We start from the raw sequence: 18,595 nt of genomic DNA on the forward strand, positions 1-18,595 counted from the left end.
TATTTTTTTACATTTGTCAAAAACAATACAAAAACAGCACACCCCCCGCCACATGTATTGGGTCAACCAAAAATTAATTCTGAATATTGAGCACGGAACAGAAAGTTGCCCAATGACATTTGCATACTTGTTCTACACAATGACTCATAAAATATCTGGCACCAGCTGTCACTAAAATAAATGAAAACCATTTGTGGTCCAAAGGCTGCCCTTTTGTCATCTCTGTGTCTACATAGCCATAAACTAGCACATTCTTTTGTTTCAGATATCCTTGGACCCGCTGACAATGTAGTAATTAAAAAGAGTGATGGTTCAATTCTAGGTTTGCCTTTATTAGTCATTCAAAATGTGAGAAACTGAGACCATTACCTTTAATTGGTTCCGAAAACTTTATTTTCATTACAGACAACATCCATGTTTCTTGTTCATTTTTGTACAAAGTATTCAAGGAGCAGGCTATATAAAAACAACTTAGATTTTAGTTAATTAAGACACAAGGAAACATTTATTAATGTATAAGGCCACAATATTTATCTGAGCACAAAGCAAAATTCTTTTTCTGTCATTTTTGCACTGAATAGATTAAGCTTTGGCTTCATTCTTTCTTTCTTTTTCAATAGATAATTTAAAATGGCATCCTCGTGTTTTAATTTGCATTCCATTTGTAACTGGGTTTAAAACATACATTTCCCACACTTACCACAACAAGCAATCAATGAAACAAACAAACCAACCACTGAACAAAACACAGAGTAATTAAGATACAGCAAACTATGATAGCCTAGTATGATAAAACAATCAAACCAACAAAAGGATCCTTTCCAAGTAAATATTTGATCAAATCATTGACACACACACACTTGAATCTGCCACACCATCTATTTCCTTTCATGAAACTCATCACCGACCCACCACTTTTTGTTGGCCTGCTGGGTAAAACCACAAAGTCATAAAGCAGTGGATTGTTGGAGATGTTTGTTAACCAGTATACTCTCGGTTCTACATGTTCTTTAACACCCAGAGGTTTTACTGTGTTGTGTTTCTTATCTGACTTGGAATAAAGAAACATTATGTCACACAAGCCTTTATGACACTCAAATCATGGACTAACGCTCCATAACCTTTTGTGGTCTCTCAAAGATCCTTGATGTTGTGGTTTAAATACCACAGCCCAATGTGGCCAACAACAACATGAGATGGTAGGTCCTGATTTACACATGTAAAATATTTTTTTTTTTACTGATACAGTAAAACAAAAGAAAATGCAAATACCTGCCACATTATTCAACATTGAACAGGATCCTGTCAAAGTGCACAATTGAGGCTCTCACAGAAGAACACAAATATAAAAGGAAGTACATAAATATAGATAAACAAATCAGATATGTTCACAGCAACATTTTTAATATTTCTAATCTACCAACACCGCAAAGGTGACTTTTACTGACCATGATCCATCTATAAAGCCTTTCAGTTGTGACATTGTTTGCATCAGGAGTGAGGTATACAAAAGGCACACCACGGTTAGCTGACGAGTAAACATGCAAACCAAAACATGCACAACTGGAGGTATCAACGGTTACTCCGAGTTTACGGACGACCGGTGCCAGCATCAGAGAGGGAACTGTTGACAGCAAAGTAGATTATCAACAGTGCAGTCATGCTACGGCTACACCAGACTCAGTCATCCATTCCTACACAGTCACAAAAGTCACAAATATCAACCACATCGAACACGTACAACCCTTTTTCAGAGCAGTCTTTGAGTTTTGATCTGCCAAAGCCTCTCAACATAATAACCCAAAACACCATACACCAATGCAATAATATAAAAACAGACATACTTATTCAATCTACTGTAAAGTACAAAAACATTCAATTATATAAAAAAAGGAAATATAACTTAAAAAAAGGGAAACATAATATTTCAGTTTCATAATACCAATAATACCGTATAAAAATAGAACTTATTGGACATACTATTATGCAGCATAAACAATAAAAGTGAAACTGCATGGGAAGTATTATTTGGGTGACGTGGAAGGAACTGTCTTTGAACTTGAATGTGGAAAAGCAGCTTGTTGACTGTTCACCACAAACAATCTTTGGTCATGTGTGATCTCTAGAGAACAAATTGGGAATGTTATTCAGTAACTTCATTTGCCAAATAGTATTTGATTGAGAAAACAAATTGCATATTTCTTTAGTAATGGTAAAACTAATTAGATCTTTGTAATTTGTTTTGTTCTGATGCAGTGGTTCTCAAGCTGTTCTAGGGGGAACCACTGACAATTCTCAAGGCAATTTTAATTGGTTTGTTTTGTTGTTTTTTTGTCCTTTGCAGTTTCACGTCCAACATCGTCATTCAAAAAGATAATTGTCATGAACCACTGAGGAGGAAATAGTACAAGTAATTCACAGCACCTCTTCCAGTACTGCTACATGATGCTGTGTGAATATCTAGGCTTCTCGATGGCGCTGGCATTTTGAAGAGCTTAGTGTGTGCTTTTAAGCGAGAGCATGTGCATATGTGCCCAGTTTCAGGTCTATTACTTGTGGTACTTGTCATTATACCGGTGTATGGTAACACAGCCATGGTAGGAGATGGGCCGGGGCATGGCAGCCACTCCTGTGATGATGCCCGTAGCTGGGTCGTAACACAAAATGGTGTCTGTTGCATCACCATTTTCTTCCCTGCCACCGAGGATGAAGATCTTGCCATTACACACTGACATGCCACAACTTTCCTGTCACAAAAGATAAAAAGAAAATCAGAAAATGGCATTCTTGGTTCTAGTAGCTTTTTGTACTCTCGGGTTATTACCAGTTTGCTGAAGGTGTGGACGACATGCATCCAGTAATCCTCAGTAGGGTCATAGCAGAAGATGGACTTGGTCAGGCCACCGCACACGTAGATGACGTTGTTCAGAGAGACAGCAGAGATGCAGCGCTTCGCGATCGGTATGTTAGCCCGTAGCAACCATGTGTCAGCCTCCGGATCATAGCACTGGACCTGCAGCGTTCATATTTGTTAGGTTCCAAACTAAAAGCACACATCTCGAAGAATTACTTAAATCTAAAGCAATATAGCACATTCTTTATATTTGTCACTGCTATTACACGAGCTGTCTGACAGGTAGTATTGGTCTGAAGCATGACATGTGTGACAGAAAATTATTTAGAAACATTCCAGTTCTGGTTATGTGACTTTGGTTTCAGAGAAATGTACAATTAGAACTGCTTTCTATGGAAGAGAAAAGCGAGACACCGTCTTACAACTTCTGTTGACAGGTTATCAAAAATATGACAGTTTCCACTGAAAGGGAAGTATGTTGTATTTGGCAAAGAAAAGGGAAATATAGTAATCAACAAGCAAAGCAATTGTTGTAAAAGAGCCGTTGGAAACAGGAATTGCCAGGGGAGTGTTTTATCACATAATCTGCTGTTGATACTTTGCAGTTGAATCATAAAGGATGTCTATTTAGAACCACACAAAGACAAAACATGTGTCTTGTTTGGGAGATATATAAAAACTACACATTTATTTTTGCATGTTGTGTTTAGTTAAACACACAACAGAAAAGGTAGAGAATCTTAGAAGACATGAGGGTTTTGTGTTGGTGCAGGGGGACACTTCCTGCTCTCACCTTGTCTGAACAGGTGTTGTCATCCGGCCCCCCTCCGATCACATAGAGCTTCCCAGCACAGCTGGACACAGCTGGAGAGCTCACGGCCTCCTTCAAGGGAGCAACCTCTGTCCAGCGGTTGGAGAAGGAGTCATAACACTCCACGCTGCTGAGGCGGCTCTGACCGTCATAGCCACCGACAGCATACACCTGTTACACACACACAATAACACGTGTTGAGCTGGAAAACATTCAGGTCCATCATTTATGTCATGGCGAAAAAAAAATGCGTCACTAAAAACATCCATAGGCCATTGTCAGAATTATGTTTGTCTTTCAGCTCAGTAGTTCATTACTAAGAAAACCATTAAGTCAGGCATAAAGAACCGGTCTGTCAGGTAACAGAGAAAGGTGACGCATTGTAACTGAACAAGGTCCATCCTTGTTTCCATACACCACTCTACAGACTGGCCATTCCATTTATTTTATAAAAATTGTAGTTCCGCAAAAATTTCATCAATATGAATTTATGTACTAACTCATTTAACGTTAACTGTGTTTTCTTAAATTGTCGAGGAACATAGACAAATGATTAAAAAAAATACGACTAACAACTTTGTCTTATGCAACGGAAGACCCTGGGGCTGTTCCTGTTGCTTCACAAAACTATAAAGTGTAAACAGGCCAAGAGTGAGAGAGAGAGGGAGAGGGAGAGGGAGGGAGAGGAGAAAAGGGCAGATCAAGAACAAAGAAAACAGGAAGTAAATGGGACATTTGCATTTGCACTGCTGTCCACAATAGTAGTTCCAGCCTGTGGTGTGTGTCTGTGACATAAAGCCTACACCAAAGATGATTCACAGCTATAAAGACACACTCGCTGAACTGTCACTGGCTGTTTAACGACTTCAGACACTCACTAGGGTTAAATGTTTAAGTATGTCACCAGAGAAAAGAAAAACTAAACATACTATAACTATTATCAGAGAGTTTTTGACGACGGAGAGAGAAAAGAGGGGGAAATGTTTGAGCCAGATGAGAAAGGCCATAACAGTGTGCCGTTATGGCAGGGAAGAAAACAACGGGTGACCTAGTTTAGCTGAGCACATTCAAAACAAGTTCTAGCTCAGAAGACGTCATTGTTAACAATCTTCTATTTGCATGACTTGAGACCTGATAATCAACAGAGTAACGTGGTTAATAGATATTATTAGAATTTACAAGTTCTTCATTAGACAGTGGAGTTGAACAAGGAAGGCACCAGACTGTAAGTGCTTATTATCTGCATCACTTTTTAGACAAATGTGAGGAGGAAATTACAGGTTGGAAAAGAGAATGACAAGCTCAGGAAAAGAAGTGTTGATTTCCTTGGAAAAACCCAGCTGGTGATGGGCTCTAAGATCAGACTTGAAAGATCCACATTCCTCAATACTGAGATTCTGAGTTGAAATGGAAGCAATACTTTTCTCTACTATTGGTCTTTAATTTTCTGAACAGGATGTTAGACGAGCAGTAATTAGACATATTGACTAATTACTGACAACTGTCTTCTGCTTCAACAAAGCAAGGACAGAAGGACGGTAGATTATACCACATGTGCGAGACAGATACAGGAAGTGGAGGCAGACTTGAGCCTCTCCAGGGATCTTCAATCTCTAAGAATGTTTTCCAAGTGCATGCATGGCTTTAGTGGCGAGGTTGAACTGCCTGTGGACATTGTTTGACAGCGCAGGCTATTTTTGTTTTGAGGCACGCAGCCACAAAGACTCTATTCAACAATGAGCAAAACACTGCAGCAATTCAACAAGTCCCCTGAAGGGAGACTTGTGGGAGTATGTTGCTGACATGTGTGCCATTTGTGTACACAGGCATGCTCTTAAAACACAGGACCGCCCCACATGTGTTTATGTGCTGCCTGTTACCTGACTCGTAATTACAGTTCACAAAATCTGTCACTGCTCTATTATCAACAGTCAGCGCCATGATGTCCTATGATGGCCACGAGCAACAATGGCAAGACTATTTCATGTGAGCCATTATTCTAAGACCAAAAAAAAAAGTTTACAGTTTACAATTTAAGATTCAGTTCACAGTGCATTTTTAAACATGTCCAGAGGCGTTTACATTTGAGAGAGGACTGAAAGATGAACTGCTAAAAGTGCAACTCTGAACATGTCTGTAGAGTTCCAAACTGTAGAATTTGCAGGGTTTGTAAGGCCCAATGAATACTCCATAAATGCAAAGGGTAGAAATTCTTAGAACAATTTCAATCTTCACCCTTCAAATGGTGGTTTTAGTTTGTTTGGGGATAACCATGTGGCGCTAAAAGCAGCGCGCAAAACATAAAGTTGTCACACACTGGCACACAACCATCAACTCCCAGTGCCCACAAAAAAGAATGTCCACCGGGTTATGGCTTTGAAGTAAACAAACAAATGAAGAAACTAAAGCAGATACGTGTTTTGAGTTACTTCAAACAACAAAGCAAGGAAAGTAAACTGAGCCTCCCAGAAGTATCATCTTTTTATCGCTCCATAATTGACATCTCAAAAGCACCTGTGTCGTCGACCAGTGCGTGGGTAAGACAGGAGATGGTGAAACATGTAAAGTGTATGAAACATTCCAGTGCGTGAGTAAGTCTGAAGGCTGTTCCTTGGAGTCGCGATGTCTTCAGAGTTTGACACGCCAGGTAATGACAGGTATTCAAAATGATAGAGTACAGAATGAGTCCCCCACACATCTGAGGCGTCTTCTAAAGGCCACCGTTAAAATTTAGGATGTGGAAATCAAACCATGCTTAGAGAATTTAACTGTCACGCCACACACGTGGAGTTTCAAACATGTAAACAATGCGTAGTAAATACAAACCTTGCCAAGGAGAACCCCCATCTTGTGCCTCCAGCGACCTTTGTTCAGTGCGGCCACTCGGATCCAAAGGTTGAGCTGTGAGTTGTACATCCACACGTCCCTGCTGTTTATGCGCCCACCTGGGAACAGCAACATTTACAGGTGACATAGTCTTAAGAGTCTTTCGACATGGTTCAGAAATTAATCTATTGATGATAACTGGAACATCAGCTGGAGTGCTGCCAGTTTTTGAATGATTAAACATTCGCACAAGCCCAGATGTGTGCAATTTCGCAAAATTCTCGTCCTAAGGTGAGCTCACCGCAAATATAGGATGAAAAATATTCCACATAAGAGCTTAACGTATGACATGTGTCCCTTTGAATATCTTTTTGGCAAGTCACATTTGGATGCAGCTCAGATAGTAATGTTAATAAAAGTAGAAACTTCCATTTCTATGATGGAAATTATAAGAGAGGAGATGGTGATAATATGAGCTAGTAAAGAACACATTGTAAACACATTAGAACATAGATCTGTCAGCAACTCACACATAGTATTTCTCATATCTGATAGGGTCTCCGTTGCCAAGAAAAGACGTAGGAGACAATGAGGTTGTGGAGCGATGGGAGCTGCTTTGATTATCATTTCAAGCCCAACAAGCACAGTCAGAGATTGTGCCGGTTTATTAATTACTGAACTGCATAAATCAATATTGTTTTTGTTTGAAAGCTTGATATGAATAATAATTTACTTCCCAGTTCTAACTACTGTCAGAGCCAGACAGTCTGCTACCTCGAGGCTAGTCTCGTAAACGGAAGGAGGCGACTTCAAAAACAGACACAAAAAGCTGTGTGTAAATATATAGTGTTTACAAAAGCTACGACCATAAGACTGTGTGAAGAATTACTATTTTTGGGAGGTAAGGTTTTTTGGAAGATATTAGATCATTATTTTGCCAATGTAAATAATCTAAATTTCTGTGTATGTGTTTTTAAAATGTACGTTTGTGTGTGTCTGTGTGCTGAGGGAGAGTCGAGTACTTTCACAGCACATACCCGTGTGACATATTTAATCTGAGACGACAGCTTGGTACAGCTGCCTTCGAGCTCTTCACGGAATGTATGCCAGAGTTTTTGGCTGGTAAAGACAGACACTGGAAGAGTCTGGGACAAACCCGAAAGTTTGTGCAGAGTTCATAAATGAGGGGGGAAAAAAAAGCTTTAAAAGTCACAAGAAGAAACGTGATCACATAACGCACTATGCTGCAGGCTTTACTTAAGTGCACATGTGTGTATATGATACGCAGAAAAGTGGGGGAGGTGCAGCCTGTTGATTTTCCAGGAGCTGGGGAGATTGATAGTGTGCACGTGAGGACTTGGCACATTCACTGCCTGAACACAGCACAGCTCTTGCTGCAGGGAAGAACGTTCCTCTTTCTCAGTGTTGCCATAACTATTTTTCTGTTCTATCTTTCTGTAGGGGGTGTTTTGGTCTAATTTCCCTCGCTGCAAGTTTTAGCCTGAACAATGCTGGCAGACACACTTAACTGCAACATTTCAAAACACTACAGAATCCCCTGCCTGGGCAAAACTGTAGTGTACAAATCTAACAAAGCTGTTTGGCAAATGAAAAAAGTTACGCCACACTTGGGTCTAGATCATAGTTAGTTCTTCCAAAGGCAGTTTAAGTCAAGCTTTACTTGAAAATATGTATGTATGTTGTCTTACAGAACGAGAGTACAGTAACGCTGGCAGAATGCCTCTCACATGACTGAATTTCAACAGTGCATCCAGATGTTGTTCTCATATTTTCCTTCAAGGCCAACTGTGAGGCTGTAAAAATAACACAGGGCAAACAGCCATGTGGCCTTACTCCTGCCGCGCTGGGAGATGACACAGCAGCTCTGTAGTCTCTCAAAACACTGGATTTGTCTCTTTCTTTGTGCTCAAAGTTTAACTATCTGAACTTAGTATCTAGACTTACCTGAGACTAAAATGTCGTTGCGTAGAGCGCAGACGGCATATTCAGACTTGGTGAACTCAGGAAGTTTGGCCAGAGATTTCCACTCTCCTGTGACTGGATCATAGCACTCAGTGTAGGGCAGGTTGAAACCTCCGATCCTCTCACAGCCTCCAACCACAACGATCACCTCTGAGAAACCAGTCGACCTGAATGCATAAAAAACAGATAAATTATGTTGTTTATTATTAGTTATATAAAACAGCCATATGATATTTGTGTTTGTCTGTAAGTCTAGACAATTGGTATGAAGATATAAACAAGCATGAAGGGCTCTGCAATGGCCTGGGTGCATGATCAGACAAGCCGTTTCTGTGATAATAATCATACTTATCTTGAAGGCAAAGTTCAGTATAACTTTCTGAACAACAACAACAGTAGGATTATAGCCACATTTCAACGTATGGCATTGCAAATGTGGAAGTACTTAAGTCATGTATAAATATAATCAGGATTGTTTTTTCTTTTTTGTCCTTTTTAAACTGCAGTCATTTGATAGATATAGAGGTGAAGATATAACGGGACATTAGTACAGTACATGTTTGTCAGGAAAAAGTTAGGCCCTGGGGCAGCTAGTGCATAATAAATTGTGTTCAGGTGCAGACGGCGGGGAAAAAAATCCAGTTCAGCCTGAGATAGCCTTGGCCCCCAGGGGTAAACGAAGTCAACAGTGTGGTATCTGATTGGCTTTTCTTCAGTACATCTGCCTAGATACAAGACACAATGCAACTGAAATACAAATCACCCGCTTACAATAACGGACAAATACAACTGGTCCCAGGCAGTTCTCGGAACAGGCGCTTTGCAGGAGACAGCTGCAGCACTTTTGTTTGCTGTACTACTATTCGCCATATGCCCCCTTTGTATTACTGTGTGCGCCAACCTCTTTCACCTATAAAATATTAAATTTGTCTGGATCAACAGACTTCATTGAAATAACTGAGATAAAGGGGACTGGGTGAGCAGGCACAAAGTGAATCAGGTCAGCCAGGTGAGTTACAGAACTAAAAGCAAGACTCAACATTTCATGATTTTCATGATTGCATCACTTTTTTTTTCTTTTTCTGTGTGGCTGCTACCTGTAGCAACATGTCCTGCTTTCGTCATTCATCTTTTCTGTTCAAAATAAGACCACAGAGCAGTCAATGGCATGAACATAACAACACTCACAGGCATTTTATTTCTTTCAGTGACTAATAAAAACAACAGGTAATCAAGCGTGTTATGACATAAATGATTATTGAGGTGTGTCACAGGCGACAATCAAACATGAAATACATTTTTATAAGTGCCAAATATCCGTTACCTGCGTGGGCGGGTCCTTGGCGACATCATTTCATTTCCTAGCACATGGTAGCGTCTTGCCTCGTGGAGGAGTTGGTAGCACTCCGGGGCGGTCTGAATGATCTGGTCTCCCTCCACTGTCTGGACAAAGTAGTTTGGGTGCAGAAGGGGCAGACGCACATGGTGTAGCAGGTCCTTGAGCATGGGCCTCCTGTTCTCCGCACTGTGGTACACCCAGCGCATCACTGCCTCAAACACCACCTCCTCCTTCCCGATGGACAGCTCGTCACTAGCGATGTACTCTTCCAGCTCTTCTTTGTGTAAATCGAGAAACTCCTCATGCTGAGCCACCTCTGAGAAGGCGGTGAGGGCATAGCTGCGGCAGCGACTGGCCAGCTGCTTCAGGGAGTGGGCGTCTGCAAAGCGCTGGATGCCAAGGCAGTTGCAAGGGTCAAGCTGGTCTTCAAGGAATTTGGCGCAAGCGTCACGCAGAGTGTAGATTTGGAAGAGGCTGGAGGTCTCAAAGAGAAACTGCACATTCTCAGTGGTGATCTTTGCACGGCCAGTGTAAACATAGGTCAGGAATGAATCCATGGCTTCAGCCAGGATGCCATTGATCTCCACCAACATCTCGCGGCTCTCGCGGTGGTCATTACAAAACATGGCTCTGAAGTAGGAGGAACAGGCCGACAGCACTGCGCGGTGGCAAGGAAACTCACGACCCTGAACGCTGATAACCACATCTGTGAACAAGCGGCAGTCACGGAACTCATTGAACACCTGCAGGATGCCCTCGGAGTGGGACGCCCCAGAGCAGAAGTCCAGCACATCCTGGCTGGTCAACGTTTTGGAGTCAACCTCAAAGACCTGAAAAAACAAACATACAAATAAAATACTCAAAGTTAACTGACTCTGTGAATAGTGATACCAATCATCCAAGAAACAATGAATTCAGACCTTGCGCTTTACAGCTGGAGAGTCTCTGATCCCAGAGTCCTCTCTGTTCATCCGTCTGCCGAGAATCAACACCATGGTTGACACGTTCAACGTAGACGGTCTTTTAGCAGATAATCTGAAAAGTTTATAATAGAACTAATGACACACTTATTCACTTATTATAATTGTAATAATAAGTGTGAGTCCGTTCATTCTGACTATAAAGATAACAAATGTCGCAAAACAATGCTGTAAGAGGGCAGTGTTGTACAAATGGAAAACAGGAGAGCCAGTGTGATTGTGTAACTTTAGAACAAGGCAACTAGACAAGCATCCCATAGGGCAGAGTAACTGTCACACAAAGGATCCAAACAGACAACAAAAATCACAGTGAATCTAGTCAGTGCAGCACTCCCTCCGGCTCATCAACGCAGCAGTTTTACCTGGCAGCAAAGTGAACCTACTGACACAGAAGCACACAGTCGGAGGCGGGAAAGAAGGAAAGGGGTTGAGCAATAGTTCAAAACCAAGGTACGTCACTCAGGTTTGTTTTGAAGAGTGGGGGCAGGGAAACATCACACAACATCAGGCACAACTTCATAATTAGGCTAAAAGTCAAAATGACGACCACGTTTACAGATTGATTTAATCTGAATTATATGATATAACAGACTCAATGGAGTTAAACAAAATAATCAAACTCTATTATTATTATTATTCAATTAATTCTTGAATAGTGCATTTACTTCCATAACATGCCTTAATGCTGGCCTGTGTTTGTTGGCCTTGTTGTATTTAACAGGTTGACCTAATATTTCTCTAAAGTGAATTTGAACACAGCTAAAATAGTGGTAATCTAATCACGTGCCTAAGTTGACGGAAGCGCCTCCTCCTGTAAACCTGACTGGTTTAGCCACACGTGCACTTCTGTAAGTATGCAAAGCGCAGGTGGGACACAGCAGGGCAGTGATCAAGATAAGAAAATTAGTGGCTAAGGTGAAAATCAAACACCTAATTTGTCACTAATTTCCCTAATGTGGCTGGAATTGCGGTTTGAAAATTCCAATGATTTATTAATAAAATAGTAACAAAGGGGTTTAGAGACAGTGGACATGTGAGAAAACTGCGTAGTTTGCCAGAACCGGTATTTGTAGTTAATTACATGCTTTGTTTAAAACACCTTAGATCGTTTTCACATAGACATGTGTCAATTACTCAACAATGTAACATGTAGTGACGTTGTAGTTCAATTTAAAGATCGTACAGCCAAACTGACGTGATTTTCTTGGCGCTAAAAATAGACATTGGATGTGGTCAAACAAAGGAGGCTCGAGCCTCGTGCCCTTTAGCAACAAACAGCGCAATAGAGTATTTTATACATTTGTACGTGAATAATGTTAAAAGTTAAACACGGCATCTCAAGAAAACATATTATATAAAATGTAACATCTTACCCGGTGGAGGATTTCTTTGTTCTTAAGAAAAGAGGAAAACCTAACGCTGAAAGTGAAAAATGTTCAAAACTTCAAAAAACTTATTTACTGTAACAAATTCCCTGATAATGTTAAGATTCCACGTGGCTGCAAAACAAGCGAAACATTTTGAGATGATGAAAACACAAGACGTTTATCTGGCTAACTGTAAATACAGAGCCATTATATACTTGACAACAACAGAATCCAGCCCACTTTACCGACTCAGCCGCTGTAGCAGTGGCTTATGGGTAATGGAGTTTCTTAAACTTAGCTGCAAGTGCAGTAGATGGAGAGAGGAACAACACTTCCCATTGAGCTCGGGCTCTACACGTGGCTTCTCTTTGTTTGCAAACAAACCCAACTTTTTGACGAGAGAAAGTAAAAAAACAAAACAAAACAAAAAAACATCGCCATCTGCGGCAAGACCGTAATCAGTCTTGTGGGGGTTTTTGTTTATTTAAACAATGAATAGTATCGATATTTGATATTAATAAAGTGAGTCTTAAGGGCTGATGATGCCAACAAAACATGTTCTTCATAATATGTCTCTGGTTCCATAACTCCAAAGGTTTGGGTAATGTGGTCCAGGGGGGCTGTAGGACAAAGGGCACGTGCAAAAGGGCTCAGGCTTGTGTTTTCAGGTGAAAGGGAGGAGGAGCTTTTGGAAAAGGATGTCACAACTTCCCCATGCTGTTGCACAAATGTTGACATGGAGTTCTTAAGTGGATAAGGATCATTTTGTGATCCTCATCTTCCTTGGAGATATACCGTTACCACCATTAATGTAGGCGAGATACAGTATTCACAACAAAATTAAGTAATTCAGTTACAGTCGAGAGGTCCAAGAAAAATATATCCTTTATTATATACAAATATATTCGATTTATTGCACAGTAAAGCTTATTGCCTAAATGTGTTGGCACAAAATAAAATGGTATGACTTTTCTGAATAAATAAAGCAGGCTTTTTGACCTGGATATAAGATATGCTACAAGAGCATGAAAATATCCAAGTGAGTCCCTCTGCTGTTCACATTGGGATTTATCTAAAAAGCCTCAAACATGTGACTCACTTTTATGAGGTGGCCCCTTTCCTGCCTGTCTGTGCAGGGCCATTAGAGAGAAAGTATCTGAATGAGTGAGCAAAGCACAGAGCTGAGTGCTGGCCATATGTCAGGAGTCATAAAATAAAAGATGCAGTAATCATAAGAAATTTCATCCATAAGTCGATAGCTCTAATGTAACTCCTATACGCATGATGTGTGCAGTTATTTCTTCTTGATTTGAAGACTAATACATTCTTATGAAGAATAGTTTAAGAGGTGTTTCTTAACCTTTTGGTTTTATCCAAATAAACCAATTGACATATTAGCATCACCAACACCCTCCTATTTCAGGAAAGAAAGAAAATAAAACAGTTATTTAGACTACTTTAATATTAAGGATTATCACAAACAATAATAAATAGCAAAATAATTTTATTTTTAGGTCTAGGGACACGGTATGTGGTGCTTTGGGGACCCCAACTTTGAGTTCACTTTGTTAAACTATTAACTACTAAAGTTGACCAATAATGCAACACAGACCATATTACTGGCTGCCATTGTGGTAGGTTTTTGACAATTAAATAATGTCTCCATATAACATAAATGGAAACTATTAGCCACTCTTTTATGAGATTGCGATCTGGTTGGGCCTCCTGTTTTTTATTAGTTGCATTAAGGTTTCGTGAATCTCCCTGTACCTGAGGCCATACAGGTAAGGAGCACAGGCCCGTGGCAAAAGCATAAAGACAGACATATTGATGATGCTAATCCACACTTGAACATCCTGGCTGATGTCTGTCCTATGGAACAAGATTATCTCCATGTTGTAGACAAAGCCAGGAGCAAAGTAGAGAAACAGAAGAAAACCATGAAAAAGTAGCGTGACTCTTGCTCTAGAAAAACGGCTTTGCCAAATACCCTGTGTCTTTGTCACCATGTAGAGTCGAATATAGCAGTAAGAAATCAGCATGACACACACAATACCACCCACTATGAAATAGAGGTGGTCTCCAACTGTGTTTGTCTTCATAACCCCAAGATAAATGAGGACAAGGCACATATTTAGCGTCCCACTATGGCTACTGCCGTCCTCCATCATAATGACAAGAGTTAATGGGTATATAGCAGCGAAGAGCCACATGCCCAGGAGTATCCAGTGGGTACGAGCAGGTGGAAATAGTTTGCGGTACTTCAATGGCCAGCGGACAGCTGCAAATGTGTCTGCTACCATCAGTGTGATGCTGAGGATGGCAGAGCAGTAGGAAGTGGAAGTGAACGCAATAAGCAATTCGCAAACTATCCAGGATACTGCAACTCCAAAGGCATTGCAAAGCTCTTTGGCCAAATGAAAAATGAGGAAAAGCACATCTGCGATCAGGGTGTTGGCCAACAGCAGGTACCGCGTTTCTTGGTACAAAGCATGGCTCAGATAGATGCATGTCAGGAGAATGGAGTTGGCCATCAGTGTGGCTAGAGTCACAATGGTGGTAGAGATGACAAAGAAATTCAAGTGCCATTTTTGGAAGCTCTCCGCCCAGTCCTGTGAGATGTTGTAAAATTGAAGGTCTGAGCCCATGTGTGAATTCATACTGTCCCAATATCTTCCTTCCGGCAGCAGGTTATCTGGAAATGAAAAGTAGAAAAAATGTGTTAAATGCTATTTTGCAAAGCTTACATTTACGGTAACCACATGAGCCAAGTATACACAAAAAATAAATACAACAAATGAACATACTGCAACAAAATGACTGTACATTTAACAAGTTACATCTTCCATGCACTATATATTAATACAAGTTGGGACGAAAATATTATTTTAGTCAAATTATTGATTACACAAAGATAACAGCTCTTACCCGATGTGCACTGTGTTCTTCACATGAGCGATATAGCAGCTCTGAGGAACTGTTGACTGATACAAATGATAAAGCTATGCAAAACGCACGGAATTGCTTGACCATCACATAGCAACAAGGTGGAGCTTCAAGCCCTCTTTTTTTATTATCCCTGCAACAGTACCTACAGTTCCAAATGCTGTGTAAACAAACTACGTAGAGACATGATTTACACACAGCACAATTTAAACTGCCTCACAAAGATGTCTTGTTTCGCCAATTTCAATTGAAGCTTTTCCCTTTTCCTTATTGTATTAGATAAGATAAGATGATACTTTATTGATCTCACAGATGGAGAAATTGCATTCGACGAGAGAGCATCCGGCAGCAGCACCCATTCAGTGCGCACCACTCTTTTTTTTCTTTGGTAGTAGAGTATATTCTAAAATATTGACATGTTTCATTCATATATCTAGGCCAAGTCAAACGCTAACATACATTTTTTGGGTTTGATCACATTCATTTATTAAAGAAAAATGATTTGCACTTTGTTCATTGATTATACTTAGATAATCAGATTTTTTTCTTAATGTACATGTCTGGATTCATATCATTTTTTTCTCTTCATGTATCCCATTTTGCCACTATTTTCCTCCTCTTGCTCCCCATCATCCTCTTCTTCATCACCACTAATGTTCCCAAAGTCTGCCAGATCTTCTTCCTGCCATTCTCTCGTCAACAGTCTCTGAAAAACATCAAACTCCTCCGATGTAGCTTTAGCCACTTGTGTGACAAACATGTCCTGATCCACACTGAGGATGCTGCTGAGCTTGGGGTTGACAATAGTGGTCTGTCCTTTTTTGTCAGGGGTTTCGTACATTCCCCTGCGCTCAAGAAAGCAGTGGCGATTCCGCACTTCATCCAGGGTAAAACGAAACAGCCTGGACTTTACCATCTCGGCCTGCTTGACTCCCATCCGAAAATAAACATACTGCAACGAGAAGGCAATGACGGATTACAATATGTCCACTAGAGGGAGCAATAGTTCTCAATTCATTTCTTTCCACTGATGCTGCATTTTTAACTTAGTGGTTAATCTTTTTCTCAGTGACCCAATTTCAACAACACATTGTGATTTCTTTTTCTTGTTTTTTTTCTTAATTTGGTCAAAATTTGTGTCTCTAAAGAAAAGAATTTCCCCATTAGAGATCAAATCGGTTGTTCTTATTCTAATTAAGTCTTTCTAGACAATCAATATAAAATACATAAAAGGACCATCTATTCATTACAATTCTATCAATCAAATCTTTTTTCAGATGCTCGGCCCCTTTGTGAAAGAATCGGACAAAGGTTGCACAAATGTATTTATCTTCAGCTTTGATCATTTTACTCACACTGCCCCCAATTTAAAAATAACATTTTAATAGTGTATACTTGTGAGAGCAGTACCTGAAATTTGTACTCGAGCTGACTCAAGTCCTCCTGAATTACGGCTGGACTGTCTCGAAAAATATCTGTGACTTGCTGTGTTGTAAAGACGCACTTCTCTTTAAGAAACATCACGCAATGGTTGATTTTCTTCATTGTCATTGTCAATATTTGAGGATGATGGCTCACAACTCTCTGAAGGCTGCCTATAAAGAAAAACAAGTACATGTTAAGAGTATAGTGTGCTCGACATGCACAACTTCCAATTTATTTCACCTTCAACTAGCCCCAATTTCCGCAGGTTTCCAATGCGCTGCTGCAGCTGGGACTCCTGTACAGAATATAACTCTGGACATTTTTCCACCACTTTCAGGACAGTCGAATTATTGAAGCCGAGCACAATCAGAGTCGAAATAGTTGATAAAGCACGTTTGGCAGGACTCCCCCCTCTGCTTTGGCTGAAGGTCTGGTAAATGTGCTCTGCTTGGCTGTCAGTAAAGCCCAAATCTAATAAACCACGCACAGAAAGCTCGTCACCTGTTTTTTGGTTATGCAAGATATTATCAGGGGTGTAGGAGAGACACCTTCTTGTGAAATAAAGGGGCGGCTGGTGGGGGAATTTTCCAAACTGTAGCGGACAGGGCACAAGCAGGGTGCTGCACCGCGTGATCCACCGTGGCATCTAAAAATACAAAACAAAAAACATGATCAATTATTGTAAATATCTGTGGTGGCTAAAATGTACCACCTGGCCTATAAGGGTCGCTACTGCGTCAAGGGTGTGACCTCTGCCTATTTAAGGGGCGTAATCAGGCTGTGATGGGTTGAACCTGTGAGGAGAAACAGTCTTTTGACCGTGTTACAAGATGAAATAAAGGACATTTTTGCGGCACGTATTCTGAGTATTGGGCTCATTCAGGAAGGAAACGCACGTCCGAAACTTCTACCAAACCAGTGAATCCTAGTGGCTTTGTGGCACAGGGCCAATGGCTTCTATATAACCACTTTTCCTTTAGCAACAGGCAGAGCCACATGAGACTCAACTACTACTAGTCTTTTGACTTAGAAGCCATTGGCCCTGTGCCACAAAGCCACTAAGATGCACCGGTTCGGTAGAAGTTTTGGACGCGTGTTTCCTTCCTGAATGAGCCCAATACTCAGAATATGTGCAACAAAATGTCCTTTGTTTTGTCTTGTAACACAGTCAAAAGAGTGTTTCTCCTCACAGGGGCAACCCATCACAGCCTGATTACGCCCCTTAAATAGGCAGAGGTCACACCCGAGACGCAGTAGCGACACCTATAGGCCACAAACACGGATATTACACTACACTGTGTATATTATATACACTAGCTGATTCCTATTTGGCTACCAACTCCTTTACTGTTTGCTACATTGGCCAGATGAGTTTACAAATAGCTCTGATAAGTGTTCAACATAAGTAGGCAAGTTTGCGCCGTGGAGGGATGATTTTCAACATTGCCAAAATACCAAGGGCCGAAGCTCACCATTGTAGCCCAAAAATAAATAACCATTTATTAGTGTGGTGTGCTGTAGGAAAATCATGACGGTATTTCCCACTTTTTAAGAGTACTTCAACAGGTGTTTGATCTCTTATTTGCAGAATAATATTTCTCAAAATCATCTTGGGGACCAGAAGTTCTATACTGGGGGGGCGGATTTAGCCCCCGGGCCTTGACGTTGCCCACCCTGGTGCACAATAATAATAATCCATGATCTGGTTTACATTTAACAATCATTGTTTTTTATTTGTGTTTAAGTAAAGGAAAGAAACAAAAATGCCAGTGAGTGGAAAAAGCTAATGTCAGGTCATAGTTAATACGCAAATATAGATAAAACCGCACGAGATGAAGGTGCTGGTAGAAGAATCATGCCAAAGTCAAAGCATTTTGCTATTGGTAGAGTCGAAGTGGCCAAATTATGAATAAAATATAAAAATACCTACCCGCCGCAGACAAACAGAGGAACCCATGCTTGTCCGTCAAACATATACCGTCGGGTAGGAACCGTAGTAACCGACAATGGTTCCTCTCGGTAATAAGTACCAGTCATACCAGTGTGCAGGGGGCGACTTTATGT

General features: G+C 40.6%; 4 protein-coding genes across 5 annotated transcripts in view; 1 reads left to right on the forward strand and 3 right to left on the reverse strand.

Moving 5' to 3' along the window:
- The window catches only part of capn10 (calpain 10), a 162,671-nt gene that overhangs the window by 135,708 nt on the left and 8,368 nt on the right, over window positions 1-18,595 (forward strand). The gene's annotated exons all lie outside the window — the stretch shown is intronic.
- klhl24a (kelch-like family member 24a) lies at window positions 396-10,838 on the reverse strand. Its single transcript, XM_079569993.1, has 7 exons — window positions 10,734-10,838; window positions 9,799-10,643; window positions 8,457-8,641; window positions 6,492-6,610; window positions 3,648-3,836; window positions 2,825-3,013; window positions 396-2,747 (listed from the first exon to the last, which is right to left on the reverse strand). The coding sequence occupies exons 1-7, from the start codon at window positions 10,806-10,808 to the stop codon at window positions 2,550-2,552; spliced, it is 1,800 nt and encodes a 599-aa protein (XP_079426119.1). The 5' UTR covers window positions 10,809-10,838; the 3' UTR covers window positions 396-2,549.
- On the reverse strand, window positions 13,771-14,843 carry LOC306973170 (putative G-protein coupled receptor 148). The gene has a single exon (XM_079570020.1). It carries the CDS (start codon window positions 14,818-14,820, stop codon window positions 13,858-13,860), a length of 963 nt encoding a protein of 320 aa, XP_079426146.1. The 5' UTR covers window positions 14,821-14,843; the 3' UTR covers window positions 13,771-13,857.
- On the reverse strand, window positions 15,678-18,506 carry mterf4 (mitochondrial transcription termination factor 4; the record flags this gene model as incomplete). Its single annotated transcript, XM_079570019.1, has 4 exons — window positions 18,462-18,506; window positions 16,772-17,177; window positions 16,517-16,701; window positions 15,678-16,058 (listed from the first exon to the last, which is right to left on the reverse strand). Exons 1-4 carry the CDS (start codon window positions 18,486-18,488, stop codon window positions 15,678-15,680), a joined length of 999 nt encoding a protein of 332 aa, XP_079426145.1. The 5' UTR covers window positions 18,489-18,506.

This window comes from Gobius niger (genome assembly GCF_951799975.1).
Source record: "Gobius niger genome assembly, chromosome: 13".
Classification (NCBI taxonomy): domain Eukaryota; kingdom Metazoa; phylum Chordata; class Actinopteri; order Gobiiformes; family Gobiidae; genus Gobius; species Gobius niger.